Source organism: Epinephelus moara, chromosome 3, assembly GCF_006386435.1.
Source record: "Epinephelus moara isolate mb chromosome 3, YSFRI_EMoa_1.0, whole genome shotgun sequence".
In the NCBI taxonomy this organism is placed as follows: domain Eukaryota; kingdom Metazoa; phylum Chordata; class Actinopteri; order Perciformes; family Serranidae; genus Epinephelus; species Epinephelus moara.
In genome coordinates, this window is record NC_065508.1 from 13447278 (window position 1) to 13472946 (window position 25669).

Here is a 25669-nt window from a genome sequence, read left to right on the forward strand (position 1 = left end):
TGGGCTCAACTGATTTATTGGTTATTTTAACATCTGAAGCCGTTACAAATGAACACATCGAGGAAGAGGAGAGTTTATGTCTGTTCCCTCTTTGATTAATACTCTATTATTTATTCCTGTCTCTCTTCTACTTGCAGAAAAGAACCAGAGAGAAGCTGGTAAACGTTTTGTCTCTTTGCGGACAAGAAGTTGGACTCACCAAGAACCCATCTGTAAGCTACCTCCCATCTCATTTTTATAATACTCTACCTGTACTGTCTGCTTGTTCACAGTCTACAAAAATCCCTTCTCTCTTAAGTATTAACCTTAGCAAGGTCTGTCAATTTTCCTAGTTATTCAAGGAGATTAATGTCTCTATCATTCATGAGGAAGTTGTCATTTTTATGTAAACTTCACCAGCGTAATGTGACAAGTGTAAATACTGTACTTTTCTCGTTCCTTCTCATCAGGTGATCTTCTCATCATGTGGCGACCTGGACATGATGGAGGTGCGGGAAAGTGGCGTGTCATCAGAGGAGGGTGGAACCAGAGAGGACACGCTTGACGACACAGCCAGCGAGCAGCAGTTCAGAGTTTTCCGAGACTTTGACTTCCTGGATGTGGAGCTGGAGGATGGAGAGGTGAGAGTTTATATTTCACTGTATGTTACCCATGGCCATTTAAAGTTATTATGTGGCTTGATTTTAACTGTAGAGTATCTGTCCCTTTCCTTCCCTTTTCCCTTTAATGCGTGTTTCATTTTATCTGCCTGTCTGTCTTTAGCAGCAATATATTTGAAATGTATTTCTGTGTCCCTCCTCCGTGTCTCTCTCTCTGTCTAACTCTGTGTCTCTCTCTCTTCCCCTCGCTGCCTAGGAGCTCCAGGTAAGGTCTTCCACACTGAGCACTTACATTAGCTTTCATCAGCGCTGTGGTGTTGCTGGCTCCTTTGTTTCCTCTCACTGAAAAAAAAGGGATGATTGTGCTTCATTTTTCTCTCACAGCTTGGTTGCAGGACTACATTTCTGACCTTATTGCTATTTATCATAATGGAGATAAATGATACTGTGTGTCTTTATGGGGGAAAAGATTATCATATTGAATGCAAACAGCCTTTCCAGCATATTTTCATGCCATGAATAACATTTTGCATCTTGTGCTTGTCTCAGACGCTCTTAGAAGCAATTATTCATGTTTTCTTCACAATGTTTTCACAGCAGTGAAATTCACTGCTACCATCGCCTCTGCTTTTGTCTTCCAATGTGTACGTGCGTGTGTTTTATCCAGGGTGAGACTGTCGATAACTTTAACTGGGGCGTCCGTCGACGCTCTCTGGACAGCACTGAGCTGGGTGACCTGTTGGAGGAGAGCCAGCACTCGGGCAGCACCCCCAGCTTAGGTCACGAGGACCCCCACGACTCAGACGAGTCCTCAGAGGAAGAGGAGTCTTCAACTAGCCAGAGCCTCTCTCACTCTCAACTTGTGCGTAACTTTTGGAACAATGCAACACTAACGTCCACTGAAGCCTGAAAAACTTTTTCTAATATTGCAATGACCTAATTTGATGGAATAAGTCAATCCAAATTATAGATGTCCCTGGTTTGCCTTCCTGTTCCAGACTAACCCTTCTCCATCGGAGGAAACCAATCACACTGATTCTCTATCTACTTCTTATGACACGTCTGCCGACCCACAGTCTCTCAATGCCATCACACCGAGCCAGGGAGTGCTCCATGATGATCACAGTGGCCTACATGTGAGGAATAAAACACATTCACACCCATATATACTCCTGTTTTGTAGAGTTATTAAGTATGAGTAATGGTGCAGAAAAGTCATGGTTTGGGTACAGCAGAGAAAAAGAAAACAAATGCACAAGGATACAGTTTCTTATTTATTTTGAACAGAGAGTTGTGCGAGTGTCAAAGACAAAATCCTCTTGTTGGGGACTGAGGTAACATTTTGCCCACTGGCAACTTTGTTCAACCGCTTTCATTATTGAAATAAGGAACATTTCTGTATTACACTTTTCAAACGCTGAACAAATACTTTCCTAAAATGCAGTAGTTCACAACAGGCTATAAAAGTGGAAAGCATCTCTTGTGCTATAAAATTAAAATAAAAAAAGAATAATGAAATATAAAACTTGTGCATTAGGAGAAGTGTTTCACTTAGTTCCACCTTGGCTATATTTAAATCTTCAAAGCACCCAAACATTTATCGACCAGGCACATCTGAGTGATGCTGTCAAATGGGGATGAGCATGTTGGATGTGTTTCCATTGTAGACACTAGTTAGTAAAAATAACGCACGAAGCTACTGTGACGTTACCCACTGCTTTGTGAAATCCTGTTTTGAAGCCTTGAGTTCGGACGTTGCCATCTTTGTTTTTTGAAGCCACAAGTGAACAAATTTAGGTGAGAGGCTGGCGCTGTGGAGGAGTGAGGGCTGGATCTGAATGAGAAGCTGAGGACACTATCGGCAGACAGCCTGTTAAAGATGCGTAACTTTAAGCCTTAATAAAATGTAAACAGGTGAACTATATAAAAATGAATGGCCCATACAGTTGTCATGAACAGGGAAATTAGCTATAGAGATCAAAACTTTTCTTCGTACCAGGCTGTAAACATGTTTATTTCTGCTGTAAAGTTGGGCATTTAACATGGGGTTCTATGGAGATTGACTTGCTTCTAAAACCAGCCTCGAGTGGCCGTTCAAAGAACTGCAGTTTTTGGCACTTAAATGTTGGCCTCATTTTGAGCCCTGGAGGTTGCCACTTTTCATTCATAGACCCTACAACGGTGGAGCAACTCTTTGTCCATTGCTGTTGTAGCCGACCGGGTACCGGCAGGTGGGTCTTCCAGTTCTGGCATTTTTATTTGTGCTCGCATTAGTATGACTGACTTATACACCAATCCACTTGTGCTAACCTCAGAACATGTTGCTAACAGCGTGCGACTACAAGTTTCTGGGTGGAATTCTTGCTTTGGTTCCACATTACATGTATTCTGCGTGCACCAAACCATGACCCCGTACTGTGATGTTTTGGTCCAAATACACAAGCATTTATTATCTTTGGGAAAATGTAATATCTTTGTCTCCTCAGGGGAGGGTGTGTGTGGAGGACGAGGACACTCAAGCCCAGGATGACGAACTATCGCTGAGCGCCAACGAAGTCCCACAAGGCTCAGACTGCGGCGAGAGCTTCACCCTGGAGTTGCCGGGGCAACCTCTGGATCACCCACCCAATCTGGACCACGGCCTCAACGCAGACTACTGCCAACCACCGCTGGACTTTCTAGACCCCAACTGTCTGCCCAGGTGAATGTGACAGACAGGAAACAATATGGAATATTGTTTCGCTGGAACTTTTTATCAACTGGCAGATTGACTGACACTGGGACTAAACCTTGGTTAAGCAGCAGTCTTAAGCGCTTATTTTTATCTGTCACAACCAGAATGTTTGTGCACACAGCACTGGGACAAATCAGGGCATTTATATTAAGCTGTCATTCACAAGGAAGTGTGCTGTAAATAGTTTCCTAAGACACCCAATTTCCATTTGCATTCTCATATATGCAAACCTGCAGTTAGAATGATGACAATGCTTCATGAAAATAGACTTTAAACCTTGTGTAAGTTAATGAACTACTAAAAAGAAACACTTCTACATACATGGGTAATTTAAGGTTGCATGCATATTAGCAGTGTTTCTCAGCCACCATGTGCTTTATATGTCACATCTCTGCTTGTTAGATTCAGTGTGTGACCATTGTTTGTCTTTGTTTGTTTTGCATTCTTTGTCCTGATTTTCCACACCCTTTCTCTAATATTAAATGATTCCTAATAGATGAATTCTATTAATCCTGGCCCTTGAGGTGCCCCCTGTAACTTGTGTCTTAGGCTAGCAGGGCACTTGATTTTCATGTAAAACCTTTTTGGGGGGAAGGTATCAAAACCTTTTTTTCTTTGTACCCCCATTTCTTTCCCCTTCCCATGGCGACAGCTTGCGTGATGATGTAGATGACTTGGAAGACCTTGGTTTTCCTCCTCCCCCTTCTCCATTTTTCTCCGCCATCTTGGCAGCCTTCCAACCCGCAGTGTGTGACGACGCTGAGGAGGCATGGCGATGTCACATCAACCAGCTGGTGACCGACTCAGATGGGTCCTGCGCCGTCCATACCTTTCAAGTGTTCTCGTCTCTCTTTAAGGTAAATCACAGGAAGGATTAGTTGAAGTCATTCCTAAGTCATTAATATAATCAGGAAACATCATATCCTGTGGGGATTTACATGCATGTATGTACAAAAATACAACAATTACTCAAACTTTCCTTCTTTCCCAGAACATTCAGGGTAAATTCTGCATCCTGACGACTGATGTCGCCACTTACCTCGGCGAGGGCTTAAGGGGCATCGGATCAAAGTTCCTCAGGTCCTCACAGATGCTAACCACATGCTCTGATTGTCCCACAATCTACATTGATGCAGACACGGTGAGTAATGCTGCCAAACATGATTGACTTATCGTTAATCACAGCATGTTGGTTGGATCAGCCCATGACAGACTGCAAACAGTGGTGCTGAATTAACCAACAAGTCTAATGCACTGAACGCATCCTTCACCTCCTTCTTTCTTCTTGTTGGTCTATCCAGATCATGTCCTATGGTCTCCTTGAAAAGATGAAATTCAGTGCGCTGGAGCTACAGGAGTACCTGGACACCTACAACACCAGAGAGGACGCCGCCGTATCGGTAACTTCACCTCCACATGTTATAATAAATGTTCTGTTTTGGGGGTTTTTTCATGTAAATGTGTAACTAACAACCCTCTTCCCCTGCTGTTGTCACCTTACGTTTTTCCTTCAGTGGCTGAGGAACTGTAAGGACACATTTCCCAGGTGCCCCGGTGACAGTGTAGTTACCTGCCAGCCTGGAGACTCAGAGGAGAAGGTACAGGCAACTTGTTTACAACTTATTCGCTGCAACTTTAGTTTAGACTTCACAGACAAACAAAAATGCTCAACATGTAGTTAACTTCCGCATCTGTGCTTTGTAGTTTCTCTTCTCTCCTTTGTGATTCTGTCACACTGGAATATCTGCTCTCTTTGCATGTGTGCTGTGTGTTATCTAGTGTCTCCTCCTGACTTTTTTCGCTGTAGCCACCACCAAACACTAAATGAAACTTAAAGCTGCTGGGTGTTATACACTGTTGACTAATTCTTGGTAGCTTGACTGTGAATAGTCATGGTTTATACTGTGCTGTGCATGTGTTTGATTGACGCTCTGTCTTCCTCTTGCCTCACTCTGACGCCCTAACATGCTCTCTCGCTGTCTAGCAAATGGAGTCTCTTGCAGTAAGTTCTCTTACAAGTTTCTTCACTTCACTGCCACTTAAATACACTGCTTGATTTACTCTGCACAAGACAATCAGCTAGTCATGTTGTTGCGTGTTTGTATTCCTCTGCATGTGTGTATGAACAGTATGGGGTATGTGCTTTTGAGAATATAACTGTGTTGTTGTATCTGTGTGTTCACTGCTACTGAGGAATCTGACTGTTTCTTCTCTGGTGTCTTGTAGCAACTGGAGCTTTGTCAGAGGCTTTACAAGCTGCATTTTCAGCTTCTCCTACTGTTCCAGTCCTACTGCTCGCTCATTGGTCAAGTTCATGCCATCAGCTCTGTGCCTGAGGTGAGTCGAGTCATAGCTCATAAAGACATCATTTACAGTCTCTACACTGTTCAGCTGCTTAAAGAGATAGTTCAGTTAAATTTTAAGTGGGGTTGTATGAAGATCTGAACCATAGTCATAGTATTACCTGCAGTAGATGGCAGGTCAGCACGTCCCCAGTTCAGAGAAGCAGACAGGAGTACTGGCACGGAAGCTAAGCAGTGTACTGCTGTGAATTGGGGCAGCAGCGAAACTTATTTTACCCACCATTCTCAGTTTAAGCGTATGCTATATTTAGAATATTTTCAGGCTTTACCAGCAGTCAGACAGCCCTTTCCAATGGGAAACTGAAGCCATTATCTAAGCTGTCTTCAAACGGAAGCTGTTATCAGTGCTCCTCTCAAAGCCAGACTCCTCATTTTACCTCTTGGAACACGGGAGTTGCTGTTCAACCGCTGCCTCGATTAGTTAGTTTGTTTGTGTTATTGTGTGACGCTGGTGTTTTAAAGGGTTAGTTCAGATTTAGCAAAGTCACACAATAACACAAACAATCTAACCAATTGAGGCAACGGTAGACCAGCAGCTCTCGCGTTTTGTGTTGGAAAATTACTGTTTCTGTCAAAGTAGTCTACCTATGAAGAATGCAATACAACGACTTTGGTTCCCCTTTTAAAAGGGCTGTCTGACAGCCAATTAAAGAGGTGAAAATATTCTAAATATAGCATACACTTTAACTGATATTGACTTATTAGGTGGGCCTTTTTTAGATGGTTAAAATATGTTTTGCTGCTGCCCCTGTCCACAGCAGTATATAACTAGGGGCATGCCCACTGACATCTACTGTAGATAATACAGTGACTATGGATAAGTACCTCATACAATCCCACTTGAAAAAATCTGAACAATCCATTTAATATTTTAGACAGGATGCCAGCCTATAGCAACATGGGGTGGGCACTAAAGAGAGCAGTTAACATCAAAAAGAAAATATGATGAAAGCACACAAGCCATACAGCAGATCCCTTGTCAGATTTCCTCAACTACCCTGATTCACAAATGCTCAAGGAGCTCTTCAACACATACAGACATGCAACAGAAGCTGTGCAGAATATAAGATACTTAATGTGTCCGCTCAAATGTAAACATGCATATACCTTGTAAAGGCTGTCCAGTGGCACCCACAGCTACATTAAGCAAAGCAAGACACCTTCTAGACTCTAGGCTCTCCTTCAATTTATTTCTTTGATTTCCTTAATAGCTGGCAATGATGCCACAAAAGTGTCATACACAACAAAGTAGAGGCATCCACGGCCCCAGTAACTCCTACTGCCACACCAGCATGGACCCACATACAGCTAAACTAAATTTACTGTCATTAGCGACATGTTCAACATGCTACAGACTGCGTGCCAGCCATTCACAGAGGAGACAAAGCCTAAAATAAAACCAGTGGCTCGCCAGCAGGTGTCCCTTATTGCCCAGTCACTGTCAGTGAAATTAATTATTACAGGTCCGACCATACCAACTGACCCCAACATCAGTTCCACTTGGCTACACTGTGAGAAGTTTGTACTTCCAAAATGTCTTTATAAAATTGAACATATTACATTTTTAGACAAATCTAATTTTTACTAAATGTTTTTTAAGGCTATAGATATGAAGAAAATCCTTTTTGACGCTGCTGGCTCCTAAAGTGAATCTTAAGTACTGAATGAAATGATATAAACATTCTTTCTGTGATGACTTAGAAGCTCACACACACACACACACACACACACACATACACTCAACCACCATCTGTTTCCCTCCTACTGCGTAGCTTCTGAACATGTCTCGAGAGCTCACTGATCTGAGGACCAGCCTGCAGGCAGCAGAGGCGGCTGTGGCCAGCGACCTGGAACACAAACACTTGGCCCACACTCACGCACATGCCACCCAGGTGGCAGCCATGGTCGTGCCCAGCTTCCCCACCTCGGAGGCAGCTGTGCAGGCCATACTGGAGTGCCTTAAGAACCACGAGTTCACCAAAGCTGTGCGCTACATCCAGGAGTGCAGGTGAGTGACAAATCTGTCAAACTCCTACGCTAGATGATGATTGCCAGATGACTTCCACTTGTTTTTCCTTATAATTGATATTCTTAAATATGGATATGTTTATATCCAATTACTTTGAGTGGGACAGAGTCTGAAACATCAGTTAGAAATACAGTAAAAGTGAAAAAAAAACACCCCAGTGTATAAAGGCCTTTCATTCATAAACATAAACATCACCACCTCTTTTTGCTCAGTATTTTCTTCACATGCACACGTAGCGCTGTCTCCATATCCATCCATCATAACTGACCTATCACACCTTCCTTTTATCCTATTTTCAGGAGGCAGTGGCCCAATGGTGTGTTCGGTGGCACCTCAGAGAGCGAGGTCCAAACGCTGCTCAATGTCTACTTTCGCCACCAGACGCTGGGCCAGACGGGCACCATTGCCCTGGTTGGCTCCCGCCAGGACCTCACCCTGATCTGCTCCAAGCTGCTGGAGCTCAACGGGGAGATCCGCGACATGATCCGCCGCGCCCAGGGTTACCGGGTCGTCACAACCTACCTCCCCGACTCCAGCGCCTCCGGGACCAGCCTCTGACAGGAGCTCAGGAGCCCCCCACCCCCTCCCTCCCCACCCTTAACTCCCCCGTCACTGCAGCCATTGACCCTTCCAAAGCCATCTCCACATCCGCTCTCATCTCAGCCTGCTCTTACAGAGGAGGCCCAGCACCCACACACCTGGCCCCTGCCTCCTCCTGTGTTTCTGCTGCCCCGGCTGTACAGCTCCAGACAGCTACCTGTCTACCGCCCTGCCCAGCACCAGAACCAGAACCATATTTAGACCCAGACCCTTCTCTGCTCTCCTCATCCACATCCATTGTAGACTCTGATATCTCTTTATTTGATTTTCCCAAACCCCCAGACCTGTTCTCATCACACAGCTGCTCAAGCACACCAGGCCAACCAGATTTTACACTGCCGCACACACAAGAGCCAAGGAGGAGTGACCTCGATGAGAACACTAACATTTATTATCCTTTCAGAGGTCATTCATCACACAGTTCACCACTGCTACACGTGCACAGCAGCAAAAACCTGATACCATCTCGTACATCTAACATGCTCCCAACTGTGGCCTCAGAACCCACCTTGCTCACACACTCACACGCATCTACCACCCCCCCTCGGGGATCACATCTCCCCCATTTCCCCCGCTCCCCATACAAACACTCAAACCCATCCCCAGTTGCACACCCAGGCCATGACACAGTGTTAACCCGTGGCCCTGCTCCATCTTCATCCCTCCTCCCTCCCCCGCCCCCCCCTCCCTGTCCCACCGGCCCAGGAGAGGCTGCAGCATGGGGTTGTTGTTGCTCCCTCGGTGGAGCTGCTGCGCCCTTATCTCGCTACCTGGGGAAGGTGGGGCACGCCGCCCTGCCCCTACTGAAAGTAGGGGGGCTCCTGAATGCTGAACCATCAGACGTCCAGACCTGAGACTTTAACTTACTGTGCCAGAGGACCTAAAGAGCTACTATGAACCTACTATGCCTGAAACCAACTATTCCTGAGCAACGCTCAGATCTTTGCTTCTGAAAAGGAGATGACACATACCAGAGATACTTGCAGATGTTAAACTTAAAGAACACTGAATCATGTCCCACACATAATGGGAAGCATTGCTGAACCCATCAGATACTACAGACTGCTGCCTGCTGATAAAGATGACCTGATGTGATTCTATCTGAGTGCTAACTTCGCTTTACGGCCACTTGTTGTAAAATTGATGTGCTCTTAGTTTAAGTCCTGCTTGATGGTCATCGTTCAGCACTAAATCTATTCTGCACCCGAGGACCTGTGAAGGCTCTTAGCTTGGATTTTTAACTCGCTTCCCAGAGGAACTCAAGACCTGATTGAACTTGACTGACTGTTGCTGCCTCCTTCAAGAAGGACGTAGTCTGCTGGTAGTATCACCAGAGACAGTGAGGAAACTACCTGTGACACTACGTAACATCACTGGTAGTTTTCGCTATTGCACTAAACGGAGTTTTGGTATTAGTTTTTAAAAAGATGTGACAGAAAGGAGGTGATGTTACTGTTTGTTACTGTGAGAGAAAAGGCTGTCACTTTCGCTGAGAAGGAAAAGCCAAACGCTGGATTAACTTTCTCTCCTGTTGTGTCTACTGTTTTTAGATCTCCTTTGGAGGAAATTGTGCAATGCATGACCCAGTTGAATGCTCTCTACTGTACTAGTGTCCCTTTTTGCTCCCTAAAAGTCTGACCTCTCCAGACTGACTGAAAGACTGACAAAGAGCGGATGCAGAATATTCAAGCGTAATTCCTCATGCTGCCCTCGCTCTGTTTATATTCTGTATCAGTGAACCAGCTTGTCTCCTGACTACTGTTGTAAACATAGGTAGACTAATCATGCCATTAGCCGTGCACTCCTCCGTGGCGAGTTGTAGCATCATTAGTGAGTGTACGCACTGTATATTTCTCACTGTCCTACACTGTAACACGTTGACCTTATGTGTTCACATGCCAAGAGGACGGTGCATGTACACACTCAAATATTTTGTCTTTGTCTGTATACTGTTAATAGTTAGGGGCACACAACCATTGTAGCATATGTTTGTGTGTGGTTTGTAGTTACCTTACACGTTAAGGGAAATGCTGACATTCAGCACTCATTGTGGACGTTCAAAACAAAACCTGTGCTACTACTGAACACTTCCTGTCGTCGGCCCTTTTTGTGACTCCCTCGTTTCGCCCTCTATTTGCTGTACAAATATCCCTTTCCTATTTATATCTGATCAGCTATAAATCAACACTCATTTGACTTAGGTTTTATATTGATGTTTGTTCTCTCAAATCAAACTGCCATGCATGCATCTTCTGTGTACTGTACGGAGTGTTTGAAATATTTATTATCAAAAATCATATTTTATCTGAAAGATATGTTTGTATGAGGTACAAAAGGGAGCTTTAAGCTCATGCGGGTATGGTTTTTTTTTTTCTTTCCTGTGTGTGGGAGAACGTGTGTGTGCATGCATGCCAAACAAGAAATTGCACATTTTTAAAGCTTTTTAGATGAAGACTGTAGTTGTTTTTTTCCACCTTGTAAATAATTTTACAGCCTTTGTGAAGTTGTTTTGAGTTGATGCTCTGTACCAGTCGGTGTCAAAGTAAAAGACATATCAAAATAATATCTTGTGCATTTCACTGAAAACCCTCACATCACATTTAAAGCATGACTTAAACATTTTACTTAATTTAACTTTAAAAGACTACTTAGCATTCGTTCTGTTAGAATATTATGCTGAAAGTTGCATGCATTCGAGCAGCTTGAGTCACAACCAAAGTGAGTTTAAGCGGTGTGCCAAGTTATAAAGATTCAGTATTAGAATCTGCAAGAATTTCTCCAGTTTTGACATGCAGTGTTTATTTCACAGACTCCATTTCTTCTTACGAAAATAGTTTCATGTTTAAGTTAAGCTCCAGGATTAATGGAGGGAAACAAAAGAGCCTTTCTGAGAAGCTGCTTCAAATAAACAACCAAAGCAGAGATTCATCTACTCGCTGGAAGGAGAATATATGAATCTCTCTTAATGTCCGTTACTGGAGGCAACATCCATTTGAGACATGTACGAAACTGCAGGACAGCTCAGACAATGTATTTGAAGCTGTAGGTGGCATCACAGGACAGCCTCATGCCCTTGCAGCGACAACACAGGTCCTGGCGGTGAGGCCTCTTCATGTTGATGTGCCTCTGCTTCTTCTCACAGCTGCAGAAGGTCTGAGAGCAGCCCTGAGAGAGAGAGAGGGGAAGAGACGGTTACGTGAATAGAGGAAACGAGAGAACAGCCAGGAGGTTTCTGACCCCAGTTTAAGGATTCTGCAGCTTTAAGAAACTGAAAAAACAAGACGATTCAGTACCTTGCAGAGGATGGACTCCACTCTGTAGGGATTAAACCCCACCTGACACTTCCGGCAGAGCTGCTTGTAGTACACCTGATTAAAAAATGATACTCCGAAATATTATTATGAATGCAGATTTTGCTTAACCACACTAAACAACAAACTTCTTACCTTACTGGTTCCAGAGATGCACCACACATAAGCACTCTCCCACCGGATGTTACACTTTTTGCAGTGGAAAAAGCCATACCTCTGCTCCAGGAACTAAACACAAATATTGAAACGTTAAGAGATAATTTGTGCACAGAAACACATTATGTAGTTAGTAGGTCTATCTAGCGTACTTCTGTTTCTTTTATATCTTGTCTTAATGCCTTTTATGTTGTATTTAAAGCACTTATCACCTTGTTTAAAAGGTGCTATTACTCTGTGCTAATCAAACTGACAATCTGTTTGGAAATATGCACCACTAAAGCACAGAATGACCCGACGTGATAAGTAGTGGCAAATTCTGGCTTATTTCAGTGGTAGAGGAGGAAGAATGAAAAGGGCACCAGCATGCAGAAAGCTTTCTGGCATGTAGGGCATCCTATGGCACTGCATGATGTTTTCTCAACTTTAAGGCCACCTGAGAGGGAACTTCATCATGTTTTCTTATTTAAGGGAATGCTAAGGGCACTGCATCGCCATTGGAAGGGCATGCTTCATCACATTTTCTCTACAGGAAGGGCACTTATCTACTACAGGGGCACTTTGCTGTGGTTTGTTTAAACATGGGGGCACCAAGGAGGGCAGTCACACACAGCCCTTCAGAGGGTCTTCACTTGATCATGAAGCCCTGCATGTCCTGAAGAAGGTCCTTGTGCCAAATCTAATTTTTAAGACCCTGATTTTTTGTGGCTCCATGCTACCAGTGTAAATTAATGTCTTAAATCAAACCACCACACAGTGTAGAATATTGTGCACAACACACACAGAGATGGGGGACAGAGGGACTTCATATGGGGCTTTATGTCATGATGATGTTCCTGTGTCTCTTAAGAGGCTCCTTCCTGACAGAGAGACCCACCTGGAAGTTGGACCCCTTTGAGGACCTGTGGAAAGTTGTCTTGAAGTCCTTTACTGTGTCCTCTCCACTGTGATCCGCCTCGTCCTCCTTGTCAGACTGGGCTTGTTCAGCAGACTCTCCTTCTCCTTCACTTCCACCGTCATCGCAGAGTTTATTCATCACGATCCTGCGGTCAAACACCGGAGAGTAGATGGAGACGGGTCTGAGGAAGCGCAGGTTGCTCACCGGTGGCGTGATGTGCTGCGCCTTCCCGTCCGGTGTGAACAGCTCCGGACTCTTGGGGGACTTTGGATGTTCACCGTCCACGCAGAACAGCGTTTTGGGACCCAGCGAGCACTGCACGATTTTATCCACTTTGGCGTTCACCTGCACGCCGCACTCTTTGGTGTTTGCTTTCTTGAGAGGAGGGGGCAAGCTGGGGGTGACCTGGGACAGGATGGCCTTGCAGAGCTCCAGGTAGTTGAGGCCCTGGGGGGTCATGAAGCGGCCCTCTCTCTTCACCCAGCTGATGTCCTCCTGAGGTGCAGGAGCGCACACCGGGTTGTCGCAGACAGTGTACGGTGGAAACGTGGACAGGAACCCCTCCATCCTGGAGCCATGAAACCAGTCCAAGTTGCTCCTGTTGGGATTTAAGCAGTCGCCTTCTTGCTGCACTAATTGGCTGATTGAGAACAGGGGCGCACAGGCTTAGATTCAGCTGCCATATACAGAAATATTTAGGATTGTTCAGTTACCATATGTTTGAGGATGTCATGCCTATATCTAATATTGTGTTCTCATATAAAAATCAATCAGCCACAGACAAAACAAGCTCAGGAAAATTACATATTCAGCCACATGGCTCTGAAATGTGTGTGTCATCTTAATGGTAAATAATAATTAGATAATAATAATAATATACCCTATAGGCTGATTGTAATTTGAAGTAAATGGATTTGATTAAAAGTATTTTATGCAGATGTTTAGAGTTTAAAACAAGAAAAATATTATTCAAAAGTCTGTTGGCTTTGTTTTTCCTTAAAGCCTGAAATTATATTAAATTCACGGCTGAAAACAGACCCAATATGCCCACTAATTTGTTGGCTTGTATACTTCAAACAGCTTTAATAGAGTGGGCTTTTAAACTGACCTTTGAACCAGGGTCTCAAACATACGGCCCACCAAAGGGTCCAATCCAGACCACTAGATGACTAGAGGTGCCAGGATTCAGGAGCAAGTTATATTCTGCTTCAGAGGTTTTTCCACCCTGAGCAGAATATTAGAGAATCCATTACTGTGACTATGTTTAAAGATATTAAACATTGTGCAAAATATTGTCAACCAGCCGCTTCAGTTCAAAAGAATCTGTATCAGGAAATGTATGGATAAATGCATGTCATGACAGTGAGAATTAGGCTGACTGAATGTGGAAAATCTGAGACATACGGCTGAAATTGCACTTATTTTTCTGACGTCATCTCAGGCTGTTTGTCTGTTTTGAAAAATAATGAACGTCTGCAGAATGTACTTGATTTTCTTTACACAAAAAGGGAAAATATTGGAGCTGATGGTTCTTATAGGTTATTGTGTGATGGTTTTATTGCTCCAGCTCATCTGAGATCAAATTGGGTGTATGTGACCCATGAACTAAAATGACTTTGACTCCCCTGCTATAAACCTTCAACCTCCCATTTATGTCTGCTGTAAAGTGCTTTATATTTAAGGGCTACAAATCTGAAACATTATATTGGAGCTCCCCCTATAGCTCATGTTGGCCAGGGACCCATCATAATAGGACAAAGCAAGCAGCTGATCTCTGAGACATCTTTTAGCTCGATGCTCTGTAAACTGTAAACCAGCATGGCAAGACCTTTGTGATGGCTTAAAAGCATGTGGATCTCTCAGGAGCATGAAGGAAATCTGCAATTAGCCCCATGTAACCACAGTAAATGCACCTACAGTGTTAAAGAGGAACAGATGTTCATGCATAGGAAAGTGTGGTATGAATGAATAGGTTAGCAGGGCAAGGAAAAGGGGGGAAAACTGAAGGCTCCATAGCAGCATCTGAGAAAGGGCTGCATGAATAGAGACACACTGACTTGATAAAATACCCTTTAACAGGCAGGGGCACCTTTAGAATATGAATGGCACTATTTAGAGGCGGTTGAATGGATCATAAATGTAGGCTAGTTTACTCGGAAGAAACATGAATGCCACACTAATGAGAACAGTATGTTTATTGTGACCCAGTCTTATTTATGAGATCATTTTTCGCACAGAAAAAAACTCATTTGAAGCACAGTCTCTTGGTGCATTCATGTGCTGTCGGAATATTGGGTTTTCAAGTTTAGAGCGACAGAAAAGGGCACAAGGCAGTACAGGCACTTTGTGATGCAGGATGTGAGTTTTTTGCATCCTTTGTAAACACTATAATTTTCCTATTTTTAGTACACGAATGATTAAACATCAATAAAGGCATTTTCTGCTTATTTTGCACCATAAAGATTGGAGTGCATTGATTTATTTACTTTTAATAGGCTATTTTTTAATTTTAGGATATCCAGTATTGGACATCAGCATTTGGTAGGCTAAAAATCCCTGCTTTATATGCTGTGAAATATCAAAACTCTCCTTTTCTTTAATTATCATCCATCAAAGTGTCGAATCTCTGCAACACAAGCTATTTTTCATGCACATAATATTAGTGAGTGAATAATCCTTACAGGAAAAACTGTCTAATATCCCACAGCTACTGTCCACTGAGTAATATGTGTGTTTGGAAATCCAATAATCTTAAAAAGGATGAATCATTTACGTGAAAGGATGATGTGAGCACCACTTGAGGGGCCTACACACACTCGCTCCATAGGTGGCGCTACACACTCGTCGATGGTTTGTACCCATGGGCACTGAATCTACACATATTGGCGCCATTTTGGAGCTAGGAGGGGGAAGAGAGCTGCAGAGGAGGACACGATTGATCACAATTCACCGTAACAGGTAAGAAAATGCACAATTAAGCGCATCTTTTTGGTTGAAACGTGGGAATATTTGCAGGTGCCGCCGCGAACAGCGAGGTATAACCGAGGATGTGTCCGCGGAGCAGCCAGGTTTCCAGCGCTAATAGGCGGAGCGCAGCCCGCCTTGCTCGCCTGTGTTCTCGGCAGCCGTGTCCGATTCACGGCGCTGGTTGACCTGGTGCTGCGGCGCAAAAATGGTTAGCTAGGAGAATAACTAGCCCGTTTGCTAGGCTCACAGCCCCGGCAGCGAGAGCAAACAGTGGCTCGGCTTCGTTGTGTGGCTGAAGACGGGGTATTTATAGCGATATAACGGTGGGTAGCCCGGGTGTTTTGTTCGGTGCAACGTTACTATCTGTCCGCCCTCTGTCACTGAGATTGCTGCTGCTGCTAACGTTAGCTCGGTTACGCTAGCCAGTGTTGTCGCGAGCGAGATGTGCATACCAGCTAGCTAACGGCGGCTAACTAGATTAGCCACGGTCAACATTACGGCAACAAGGCAGGCTGGCCCTGACATGCTGTTTTAAGTTATCCCATAATAACAATAACCACCTTTTACATAACGTGTTCCCTCCTTATAAGCTAACTAACGCTACCCCACGTTAACTTATAATAGTAGCCCCCCTCGCTGTTGTAATGCTACATCATTTTCGTTGTGACTCCCATTATTATGAGCTAACGTTATTAGTACAAGGCGCATTGCTTTTTATTACTGCAGGCATCTTTTCGCATGGTTAATGGTTTATGTGGTGGTCGATCGGCTCCATTATTGATACATTTAGAAATCGGAGCAGTATCTGATTGAAAACATCCCACCTGGTCTCGTGCACACTTATTGTTATTAATATCAGCATACAACAAAAGGCTTTGAGCGAAGGAGTGCAGCCCCAAACACAGGAGGCTTTATTTCCAAAACTGGACTCTGCATTGTTGTTTTATAAAGTGAGTAAGGACAGTCACCTCCAGGGTGCTGCAGTGCTTTTGTTGTGACAGCTATCAGCCTCTGATTTTTGAATGGTGTCTCCATCAACACTGCGGATTGGTCCACTGATCACAGGTCATGAGAAGTCTGTGATGTATGTGATTTTATGGCCATGTAATAAGGATCCTGGTTATTATGCAGTTGTTTTTTCATTGGAAAATGTTACCACACAACATTTAAAGTCAGTATTGTTCAATATAGCTCATAAAAAGCCAAAATGGAATTTAATGTACCATTGTGTTTCAGCTTGTACAAATATTTTCTTGCTTATTACCTTTCTTTAAATGGCTCCACATAGACTAGTGCAGTGGTTCTCGAATGGTGTGAAGCCAGTCCAGGTGTGCTGTCAGATTGTGTTATAACCACACATTATTATTGCAATATTCAAAAAGTTATGAATTAATTTTAATTGATCAGTTTGTTGTGGGCATCCACTTCCTAATGAGAAGCAAACTCTGATAAAAAATGTAGTTTAATTCAAAAAACCTTTGCAGGGAACCTATTTGTCAGTGTTTGTGCATGGGAATTTTAAGTGTGTGACACATCAAAAGCCTTGAATGGCAGCCAGTGTGAGGGATGATGACATTTGAAATGAGAAAGTCGTGAGTGAGACAATGGATCCCTTTATTATATGGAGCAGATTACAATAAATCACCAGCAAAGATGACCTACCACTGAAAGAGACATTATCGCGAAAGCTACCTGTCTTATTTTATTGTCTCATGCTGTAATAAATGTGATAACACATGTTATAGAAGCTATTGTACACAGATATAAATACAGGTGTGCCTTGAGACTTTGGCTTTGGCCTGAAAAGCACAAAGACTAGTGTTTCACCAGGAACCTCTTTGTAGCAGTTCTAGTTTGGAGTTGGTGTTTGGTGTTTGGTAATTTGTTTGTCCCCTTTGTAGATCTGATGCAGGCTGCAGCCCTTAAATGTTATTCTCCCCGACTGAAAGGAAAACTATGCAAAATTGTGTTTGGTCAAATTCTTGCCCTACAAAAGCCACAATGGCAGTCTTTAGTTTGTCTCTCTGTGGTGGTTGGTTTGTGTTGAATGGATACAGAGGAGGACACATGTCTGTGCCGCCAAGTAACATGAGACACGTGATTCAGCAGTGTTGTCTGTTTGTACATGACATGTCATATGGCATCTTTGGAGGTTTGCTCCAACCTTGTCTCATTCTCATAACCTTTGTGCTAATTTCAATCCCTCCGTCTCTGCTTTGTTGTTTCTGGCCGGCCTTCACTGGTTCAGATTTGGCAAAGACCTGCTCCGTTCAGAAAATGTCTATTTAATTTCAGTTGGTCGGAAACTAAACTCTTAGACAGTAAATCCCTGTTCAATTTTCTTCACTTAGTGTTTTTGTGAGTGCCCATATGGAGGTCACTGAGTTCATCCTTACAACCAGCTGGTGTCCAGTCCTCTGTTCGCTGACAGTCACTCTCCTCCCTGTGATCACCCAGAGGGTTAAAACAGAGGATGTCTGTGTCAAGGTTCAGATTAAGTTAGGAGAGCTGCTCTGGGTCTTCATATTTCTGCTGGCAGCTGTGTTAAAGGGGCAGCGTGGGGAGAGAAGAAGCAGCAGACAGATAGAAAACCCTTAGTGGGGGATAAATGTGTTTCACTGTGATAAACCAGTACCGAGTCGACAGTAGCCCATGTTCAAGAAGTTTAATGTGGGGTAAAGCTTTCCCGTGTGTGATTGTTTACTGCTGCTTCTTATTCAACGTGAAATATTCCCTGGTGGCTGGTATCCAGACAGACCCCCCAGTTCAAGAAATACTCTCCTCTGATTGGCTGCCAGAGCTCTGTGTGTGTCCGTGTGGTAGGCCAAGAGAGAGATGGACTCAAATTTGGCAGCAGCTGTGGGGTGGAAAAGAAGGTCAGAATCTAACAATTTGGCAGCCGTCCAGTGTCCAGTGTGTGTGTGTGTGTGTGTGTGTGTGTAACAGCTCAAGTACAGCTGCAGAAAATTGTTTGGTTGTTATTCAAAACTCGGTATTGCGGTCTAGTCTCTAAATGAAACCCAGCAAGCGCTTTTGTCAGACTTCAGACCTACTGACCTAGACTGCTTCGTAATAATCAATTCTCCTTCACCGAAAGCAACATAATTTGTGAGAAGTCACAAACAAGACAGTTGTTACAGAAGAAAAGTTATCTGTCCATTCATTTAACGCTTTCAGTAACAGTGTATATTATGCAGTGATTTTTCTTCTTGAAAGGTAGTATGAGCTTGTTTTGCTGACTCCCCTGGGAGATGTGGTTGTTGTGGTATTAGACATTGGGGCACAGCAGGAAAACATACTTTCATATCCACAAGCCGCAGATGCTGGCACATACCACATTTTAGACAGCTGTGGTACTTCCAGTATCCCCTTTTACACTGCCTCTTCAAGGTGGGAATTTCCGTCTTGCCGCTCTGAATAAAAGGTACAATCGCAGAATGGGAGGAGAGAGTTGTCTTGCCTTTAAGGTGTCATTGGAAGTAGTAACAGCGCTATAAAGATGTCTGTATAAATGGGACAGCCTGCAGGATAGTATTTGACGAGTTGACATCATGTTGTGTGTACAATCCACTGTGGGAGATTTAAAAAAGGAGCCAATAGCAGTTAGCAGCTAACTCAAAGAAGAAGAACAGTGGCCGAAAATGTCCGCAAATTGGGAAAACAATGAGGTCCAGAAGCTCCTTTCCCTCCAAGCAGAGGAGGAGATCAGTAGCCATACAATAGGGACAGTAAATGATTGTTACCTCCATGTTATGCCTTTCTTATTGTTTAGAAAGTGCCCCTGAGGCATATGTCATATGTTACACTAGAGGCTGACGCTGTTGTATTACATGTCATGCCCGTCATGCCTCCTTTGCTTCTGCGATGCCAGCATGCGTCTAAAATCACACACTGGAGCCGCATGAAGCAGTCTTTGTTAAGTGCTGTGTAAAAATGCAAAAGCGGCATCAAGAAGGGACCTTGGGGCAGCCCTGTTGTGCGATATCTATGTAAAAAGGGCGAGTGAAACCCTATAGCATGCCAAACGGAGTGACAAAAACTTAACCATGGTGCAAGTGTTGTCTTTGCACTGTAGTTCTGAACTACAGACAGGAATCCGAGACTCTAATCAGACTCTGTCCAATGTCTATCTGTTCACTTGTCTTAAGTTTCTGCCCCATCTGTCATCCAGTCAGACACTATGTCATCCATTTATTTCACTGCTTTTATCTTTCTATGAAATTACACCAGTTGCCACTTCACAGCATTAATACTGCAGTTATGTATCACAGGAGCCAAAATCTTTAGTCAAAATAAGATGACATGTTTGTTACTGATTGAAATTGAACAGGACTGCAGGTTGTGGAAGAGTACAAGTTTGTAAAGTTTTGTTATTCAAATGCTGAGCATGAAAGTGTTGTTGTAGGATAATAAAAATAAAGTAAGGTGATTAAGGGCTGCAGCTACTGATTATTTTCATTATTGATTAATCTGATAATTTTTCGATATAGTGCTTTGTATATGAAATGTAAGATAATATCGTGAAAAAAATTTCATTTCATAATTTCCCACTGCCCATGGTGGCATCTTTAAATGTTTTATTTTGTGCAACCAATAGTCCAAATCCCAAATATTATATATTCAGTTTATGATAATGTATGACAAAGAAAAGCATCAAAGCCTTGCATCTGAGAATCTGGAACCAGCAAATGTCTGACATTTTTGCTTAAAAATGACTTGAAATATATTCAGTCATCAGAATTATTGCTGATTAACTTGTAAATTGACCAACCAATCAATCAACTAGTTTTTGCAGCTTAAAAGTGGGGTGTATTTCTGAGCTTCAGGGACTTTTTGCTCTATTTGAACTAATGCCTCAGAATGAAAATTTGGATAGTTTGTGCTATATATTTACTAGTGTTGTAAAAAAAAATAAATTGTTTTATCAATATATATCCATACAGAATATTTAAATCATTTTCAGTACTCATTTTCCGTAGTCAAAACACTGGTACCAGCTGCGCTTTCTGGCTCTGTCTTACAATTAATGTTTTTTTCTTAATTTATCTTAAAATTTTGAAAAAATCTAATTTTAGGTCTTTAATGTAATTTGTTTCCCGTGTGACTCAAGGAAATTATATCAAATATCAATTATTTTTCAAGGTATTGTGTCAAAGTTAGAAATTCCAGTATCTTGAAAACACAACACAACTGAAGCTGTTTAAATGCTACATAGAAAATGAGATACATGAGTTTACAGGGATATTTTACCGTTTAAGAGAAGAAACTGAAACTCTTAGACTCATTAAATTAGGACAGAAGTGGGCCTGGTTATAAATCTGGAAAAGGGAGAGGAAAAGTACGCAAATACTTGTGTTTAAAAAAAACCCTCTACAACCTAATAAAGATCACAAGGCTGGAATTTGTTGGGAGGTTGTTTTAACTCTCAGTTGTTGCCCGCCAAAACTAATGCATTTTAGGACATTCTTTCCACATGTTTTCCCAACAAGTGTCCAACTCCCTCATGGTAAATAGCACATGCTCAAATGTTTTTTTTTCTGTGCGATACACACTCATCAGCCTCGCAAAGAAAAACTCAGTCAAACTCAGTTTCGGGGAGGTCGATGCTCAACACCTCAGCTAACCAATATCCTGTGGGAAATACCCGCAGCACATGTCACATTACAGTTGCACAATGTTTGACACTTTTACTGTGTGGTTTCTGTTAAAGACTCTGACTCACAACTAAACTTGATGTACAGCATAATCGTCCCCATCTGCTGTAAAGCATTGATTAATCAGCCATCTGATTTCAACACTGATGATGTAGAGTCTGTGGTGGCACTTTACAATATGGGCAATAATAAGCTGACTAAATGAAATGGAAGACAATAAGTATTTGTCTATAAAATGTGATATTGCTCACCACAGTTGTCCCAGAGCCAGCTTGCCTGTTTTATCTGACAAACAGACAAAACCTTAAGATACTCAGTTTACAGTCATATTTTTTATTTTGTTTTTTTTAAATGACTGATTTTTTGAAATAGTTGCAATTAAGCTGACATTTGATAGATCACACAACTTAAAGTTTGATCAAGAAAATAATTAATGATAAAGATTGTCGTAAATTGCAGCCTTATTAGATATTGATGTGGTGCACATGCATAGAAGTTTGACTCGGAGACTCCCCCACCATTTGACATGAAGCTGTCAGCTTTGACTCAGGACGTCTGTTACAGAGAAATCCGTTTTACCCCCAGCTCCTCCCCTCCATGTTTTGAAGTGAGCAAGACACTGAACCCCAAATTGCTCTGCTTGCCATACAGGTGCCTCAAATTGTAACTCAATGCCATTGTGGGTTTCAGTGAGTGGGAGGTAAATTTAAATAAAGGTGGCATATACGTTTTGCCGTTTTTTCCCCCCTTGAGAAGACTGATTAGGGATGTTCCCAATGACTCATTTCCCTTATGTTTTAACGGAAGGTTAGACTTGCAATAGTCGACTATTCTAAGTAATAAAACACTCAGAAAATGGTTAAAATTGAGCACAATTTAATAATGTTAAACATTGTCTGCAAAAGATATTGTGAATATTTTAATTTATTGTTAATCATACTTTTCAATAACCAAATCGTATTTTAAATGCCGCTCAAATGTGTGGCGCTTTGCACCGTGCAGTGTGAACATTATACATTTTACAACAGAACATTAACAACTCACTAAAAAAAAAAGTAGAACCAGTATTTAACGCACCAACTCATCACTATTCAAAAACACACACACTCACACATCCATACAAGCTAGTCAGGATCTCCCATGCACCCAGAAGCAACTCTCTCCTTCAGGCTAGCAAGAAAACAATCAGTTGGTGTTATTTGGAGGCTGAGTCGTACTTTCCACATTGAACGTCCACTGACAGCTGCTAACCTGTCGTGCACGTGTTTACCTCCATTCAATATGAGAGCACATATGTGTGTTTGTATGTGTGTGTGTGTGTGTGTGTAATAGGCCTCCAGGAAGTGCGCTGGGCTTTGAAGCCGATGTTCATAGTGGTCAAACAGTGTTACTGCAATTTCCGGGGTCTGTCACATGATGCCACTGGGCCCAAAAAGACTGTTTCCCATAGACTTACATTGGGAAAGTGACATCTGTGAATCAGTGGATAAATTTTTTTTGAGCGTCACAAACCCATCACTATCAAGATTTGATCCATTCGGTTCAATAACATTTGAAAGTGTAGAGATCCTCAAGATTAAATCATTTTAACTCCATTCAAGTTAGTGGAGCGCTAAATCAGAAGTTATCCCTTCGGGCAGTGGAAGTTAGCTGCTCGGCTGCCATGAGTCTCCATTGTGCGTGCTCTATGGGCTGCACAATGTGGAAGCAGTGCCGATAATACCCTGATTATTCAGGTAAAATTATACACAGCAGTTGAACCATTTTGGCTTCATGTGCCACCGAGCAGTTTTCGTCGTAATGAATGGTGCCCTGTGTCCAATGCTGTGTCCAGAAATAAATTAATTAATAGCATATTAAATAGCAGGACTGGTGATTTACGGTGACGCTTGGAACACCAAGTCTTTTCACTCATTTGCCGCTGCTGCTAAACCTGTGATTGGTCACACTGTTCAATGGACCACTTCCTCAATTAGCTTACTTTTAAGTTATTTAATTTGAAGTGTTTTATTGCTATTTAAATGTAGGCTGTTAAATAGCTATTTAAAACATATGTCTGGTGGGGCGCTGGTGGCTTAGTGGGTAGAGCAGGCGCCCCATGTACAAGGCTGTTGCCGCAGTGGCCCGGGTTCAAGTCCAGCCCGTGGCCCTTTGCTGCATGTCACTCCCCCTCTCTCTCTCCCCCTTTCACACTCATCTGTCCTGTCAATTAAAGGCTAAAATGCCCCAAAAAATATCTTTAAAAAAAAAACAAAAAAAAAACATATGTCTGGTTGTTGTTCTATATCTCTGGAATTCTGGAATATTAAAGGTCATATTGGCCGTTAAGTAGGGGTAGGGCGATTCATCAACATCATCGATTATGGAAATATGTCGATTGCAAAACATGTATTGGCGCATCGCAATATTTTAAGCTGCACCTGACAATGAGCTGCAAAAACCTTGCCTACAAAGTGAAAGTGACTATTCACAGGACACTTGAAGTGAAAGCACCCCGGAGCTCTTTGTTAAGATGGTAGTAATTAAATTTAATTAATGTGCCACAGCAATCCTATTGAATTTGAGGTCCATTACTTTATGATCAGGTATGAAAAACATAGGGCCTAATATTACTATGAATATTATCACAACACAGCAGTCAGCGCTATAGTCATAGTTTTTAAGAGAAGATGATTAGTAAAATATGTAAATATTTATGAGACAAGTTTTTTATATTTATTTTAGGGTAATTTAATTGTTATATTAATTGATTAATAAAAAATAAATTAATAATTAAGTGCAGCCCTGTCGGCTGTTGGCTCTGACTCAGGCGCCGTGTCTGAGGAAATTTTCTAGCCTAGTCTTCTAATTTATTGATTTCAAAACCTCACACTCCGTTCAGCAAGCTTACACAAAACTCCTGGGGAGTTTTCAACTTCTAGCCTTGTTGCTGTAATTAATGCAGTGCTGTATTAAATTCTGTGGATATTTTATGAACTCCAACAACCGAGTGTCAAATCATACATCTTTGTGAACCACTGCGCACCAAGTTCACTGTGCAGACTTTTATATATTTATTAAGTATGAGTCAGGCCTTAGTTTGTCTGGTGTAGGAGGTAAAATGAAGTCATATTCCTGGGTGGACTCATTTCTGCCTTTTTAATATCTTTAATGGACAAAAAGCAGTGGCAAGGTGAGATGGGTCAGTTTAGTTGCCGTTGCCAAAAAGCAGTGTAAAGTGCAGCATGGCTGATCTGGCCATGAGCAATGCACTAAATTGAAAGTCAAAGCACATTTTGCGTCATGTGAATGCCCCAAACTTGAATTGGGTGTAATCCTTGACAGGCTAGTGGCCGCAGTAATAAAATGTGGAACACAATGGCAGCAGCAGCAGCTCACAGTGAAAAGTCAGCCTGCTTTCTGAATGCAGCAATTTCATCCCTGATTCAGCTCACAGAAAGCCATTACGGTGCTGTGAATACCTCGCTGAATATTTCAGAAGTCTCTATTGCAGATGTCTTTTGAAGCTTTGAAGTATTTAAAAGGTTTGCCTCGTGTTCCAAATAGTTAACAATGTGCCTTTTTCTTGCTTTTGTTTTTAGTTGCGCTTCAGCAATTTTTCAAGGTTTTAACTTTCGTAGTTTCTCTCTCTGTGCTCTTTGTCTCACCTTCTCTCTGGATCCTCTCTACTTTATTACTAACGTTATTCTCTCTTTCCTCAGGCAGTGAAGAGCTAAAGAGGATGGCTCACTCTAAAGCTCGAGTCACAGATGGGAAGGTGACCTACCCCCCGGGGGTCAAGGAGATATCTGACAAAATCTCCAAAGAGGAAATGGTCCGCAGGCTCAAGGTCAGTGTCTGCGGCGGTCTCACTTTTGTTAACTGTGTGTCTGCACAGATCAAGGGGGAGTTGTCAGGCTTCTCAGTATAATATTGTCACATTACTGAAGGCATAATGACAGACAGGATGACTTATTAATTATTACCAGTGCATTATTGAAAGATGTATTATTTAGAGTTAGATTGTTCAGTTTTCATGGTATAACTTAACAAATTGAATGCTAAGGAGAAACTTTAAGGGGACAGTTCAACCCAAAGTCAACAATGCATGTTTTTCCTCTTACCTGTAGTGCTATTTATCAGTCTAGATCATTTTGTTGAGAGTCGCCAAGTGTTGGAGATATCGGCCGTAGAGATGTCTGCCTTCTCTCAGATATAATGGAACTAGAGTGCTCGGCTTGTGGTGCTCAAAGTGCCAAAAAAAATGCATTTTAAAAATTCAATAGCAATGTCTCTTTCCAGAAATCATGACCTGGTTAATTTACAGATAGTGTGAGCCATTACACCCACCAACCGTATCACTGCTCAGAAGGAAGTAT

The 25669-nt window shown here is 42.4% G+C and overlaps 3 protein-coding genes across 8 annotated transcripts in view; 2 read left to right on the forward strand and 1 right to left on the reverse strand.

Moving 5' to 3' along the window:
* Window positions 1-8291, forward strand: part of fryb (furry homolog b (Drosophila)) — a 60687-nt gene extending 52396 nt beyond the window's left edge. For 3 of the 5 annotated variants that reach the window (XM_050040284.1, XM_050040286.1, XM_050040287.1), the window contains exons 54-66: window positions 138-212; window positions 450-620; window positions 1267-1461; window positions 1598-1735; window positions 3086-3300; window positions 3986-4190; window positions 4325-4474; window positions 4635-4733; window positions 4848-4931; window positions 5318-5335; window positions 5560-5670; window positions 7469-7704; window positions 8025-8291. In XM_050040284.1, the coding sequence (XP_049896241.1) occupies window positions 138-212; window positions 450-620; window positions 1267-1461; window positions 1598-1735; window positions 3086-3300; window positions 3986-4190; window positions 4325-4474; window positions 4635-4733; window positions 4848-4931; window positions 5318-5335; window positions 5560-5670; window positions 7469-7704; window positions 8025-8283 (1956 nt within the window). In that variant the 3' untranslated portion in view covers window positions 8284-8291. The remainder of the gene's footprint in view (window positions 1-137; window positions 213-449; window positions 621-1266; window positions 1462-1597; window positions 1736-3085; window positions 3301-3985; window positions 4191-4324; window positions 4475-4634; window positions 4734-4847; window positions 4932-5317; window positions 5336-5559; window positions 5671-7468; window positions 7705-8024) is intronic. The other 2 variants (XM_050040288.1, XM_050040289.1) reach the window with 1 other exon arrangement.
* A 2860-nt stretch (window positions 8292-11151) lies between these two features.
* Window positions 11152-13257, reverse strand: zar1l (zygote arrest 1-like). Its single transcript, XM_050040710.1, has 4 exons — window positions 12670-13257; window positions 11772-11864; window positions 11619-11693; window positions 11152-11490 (listed from the first exon to the last, which is right to left on the reverse strand). Exons 1-4 carry the CDS (start codon window positions 13255-13257, stop codon window positions 11347-11349), a joined length of 900 nt encoding a protein of 299 aa, XP_049896667.1. The 3' UTR covers window positions 11152-11346.
* A 2261-nt stretch (window positions 13258-15518) lies between these two features.
* pds5b (PDS5 cohesin associated factor B) overlaps window positions 15519-25669 on the forward strand; it is a 39435-nt gene continuing 29284 nt past the window's right edge. For both annotated transcript variants that reach the window (XM_050040416.1, XM_050040418.1), the window contains exons 1-2: window positions 15519-15648; window positions 25013-25140. In XM_050040416.1, the coding sequence (XP_049896373.1) occupies window positions 25033-25140 (108 nt within the window). In that variant the 5' untranslated portion in view covers window positions 15519-15648; window positions 25013-25032. The remainder of the gene's footprint in view (window positions 15649-25012; window positions 25141-25669) is intronic.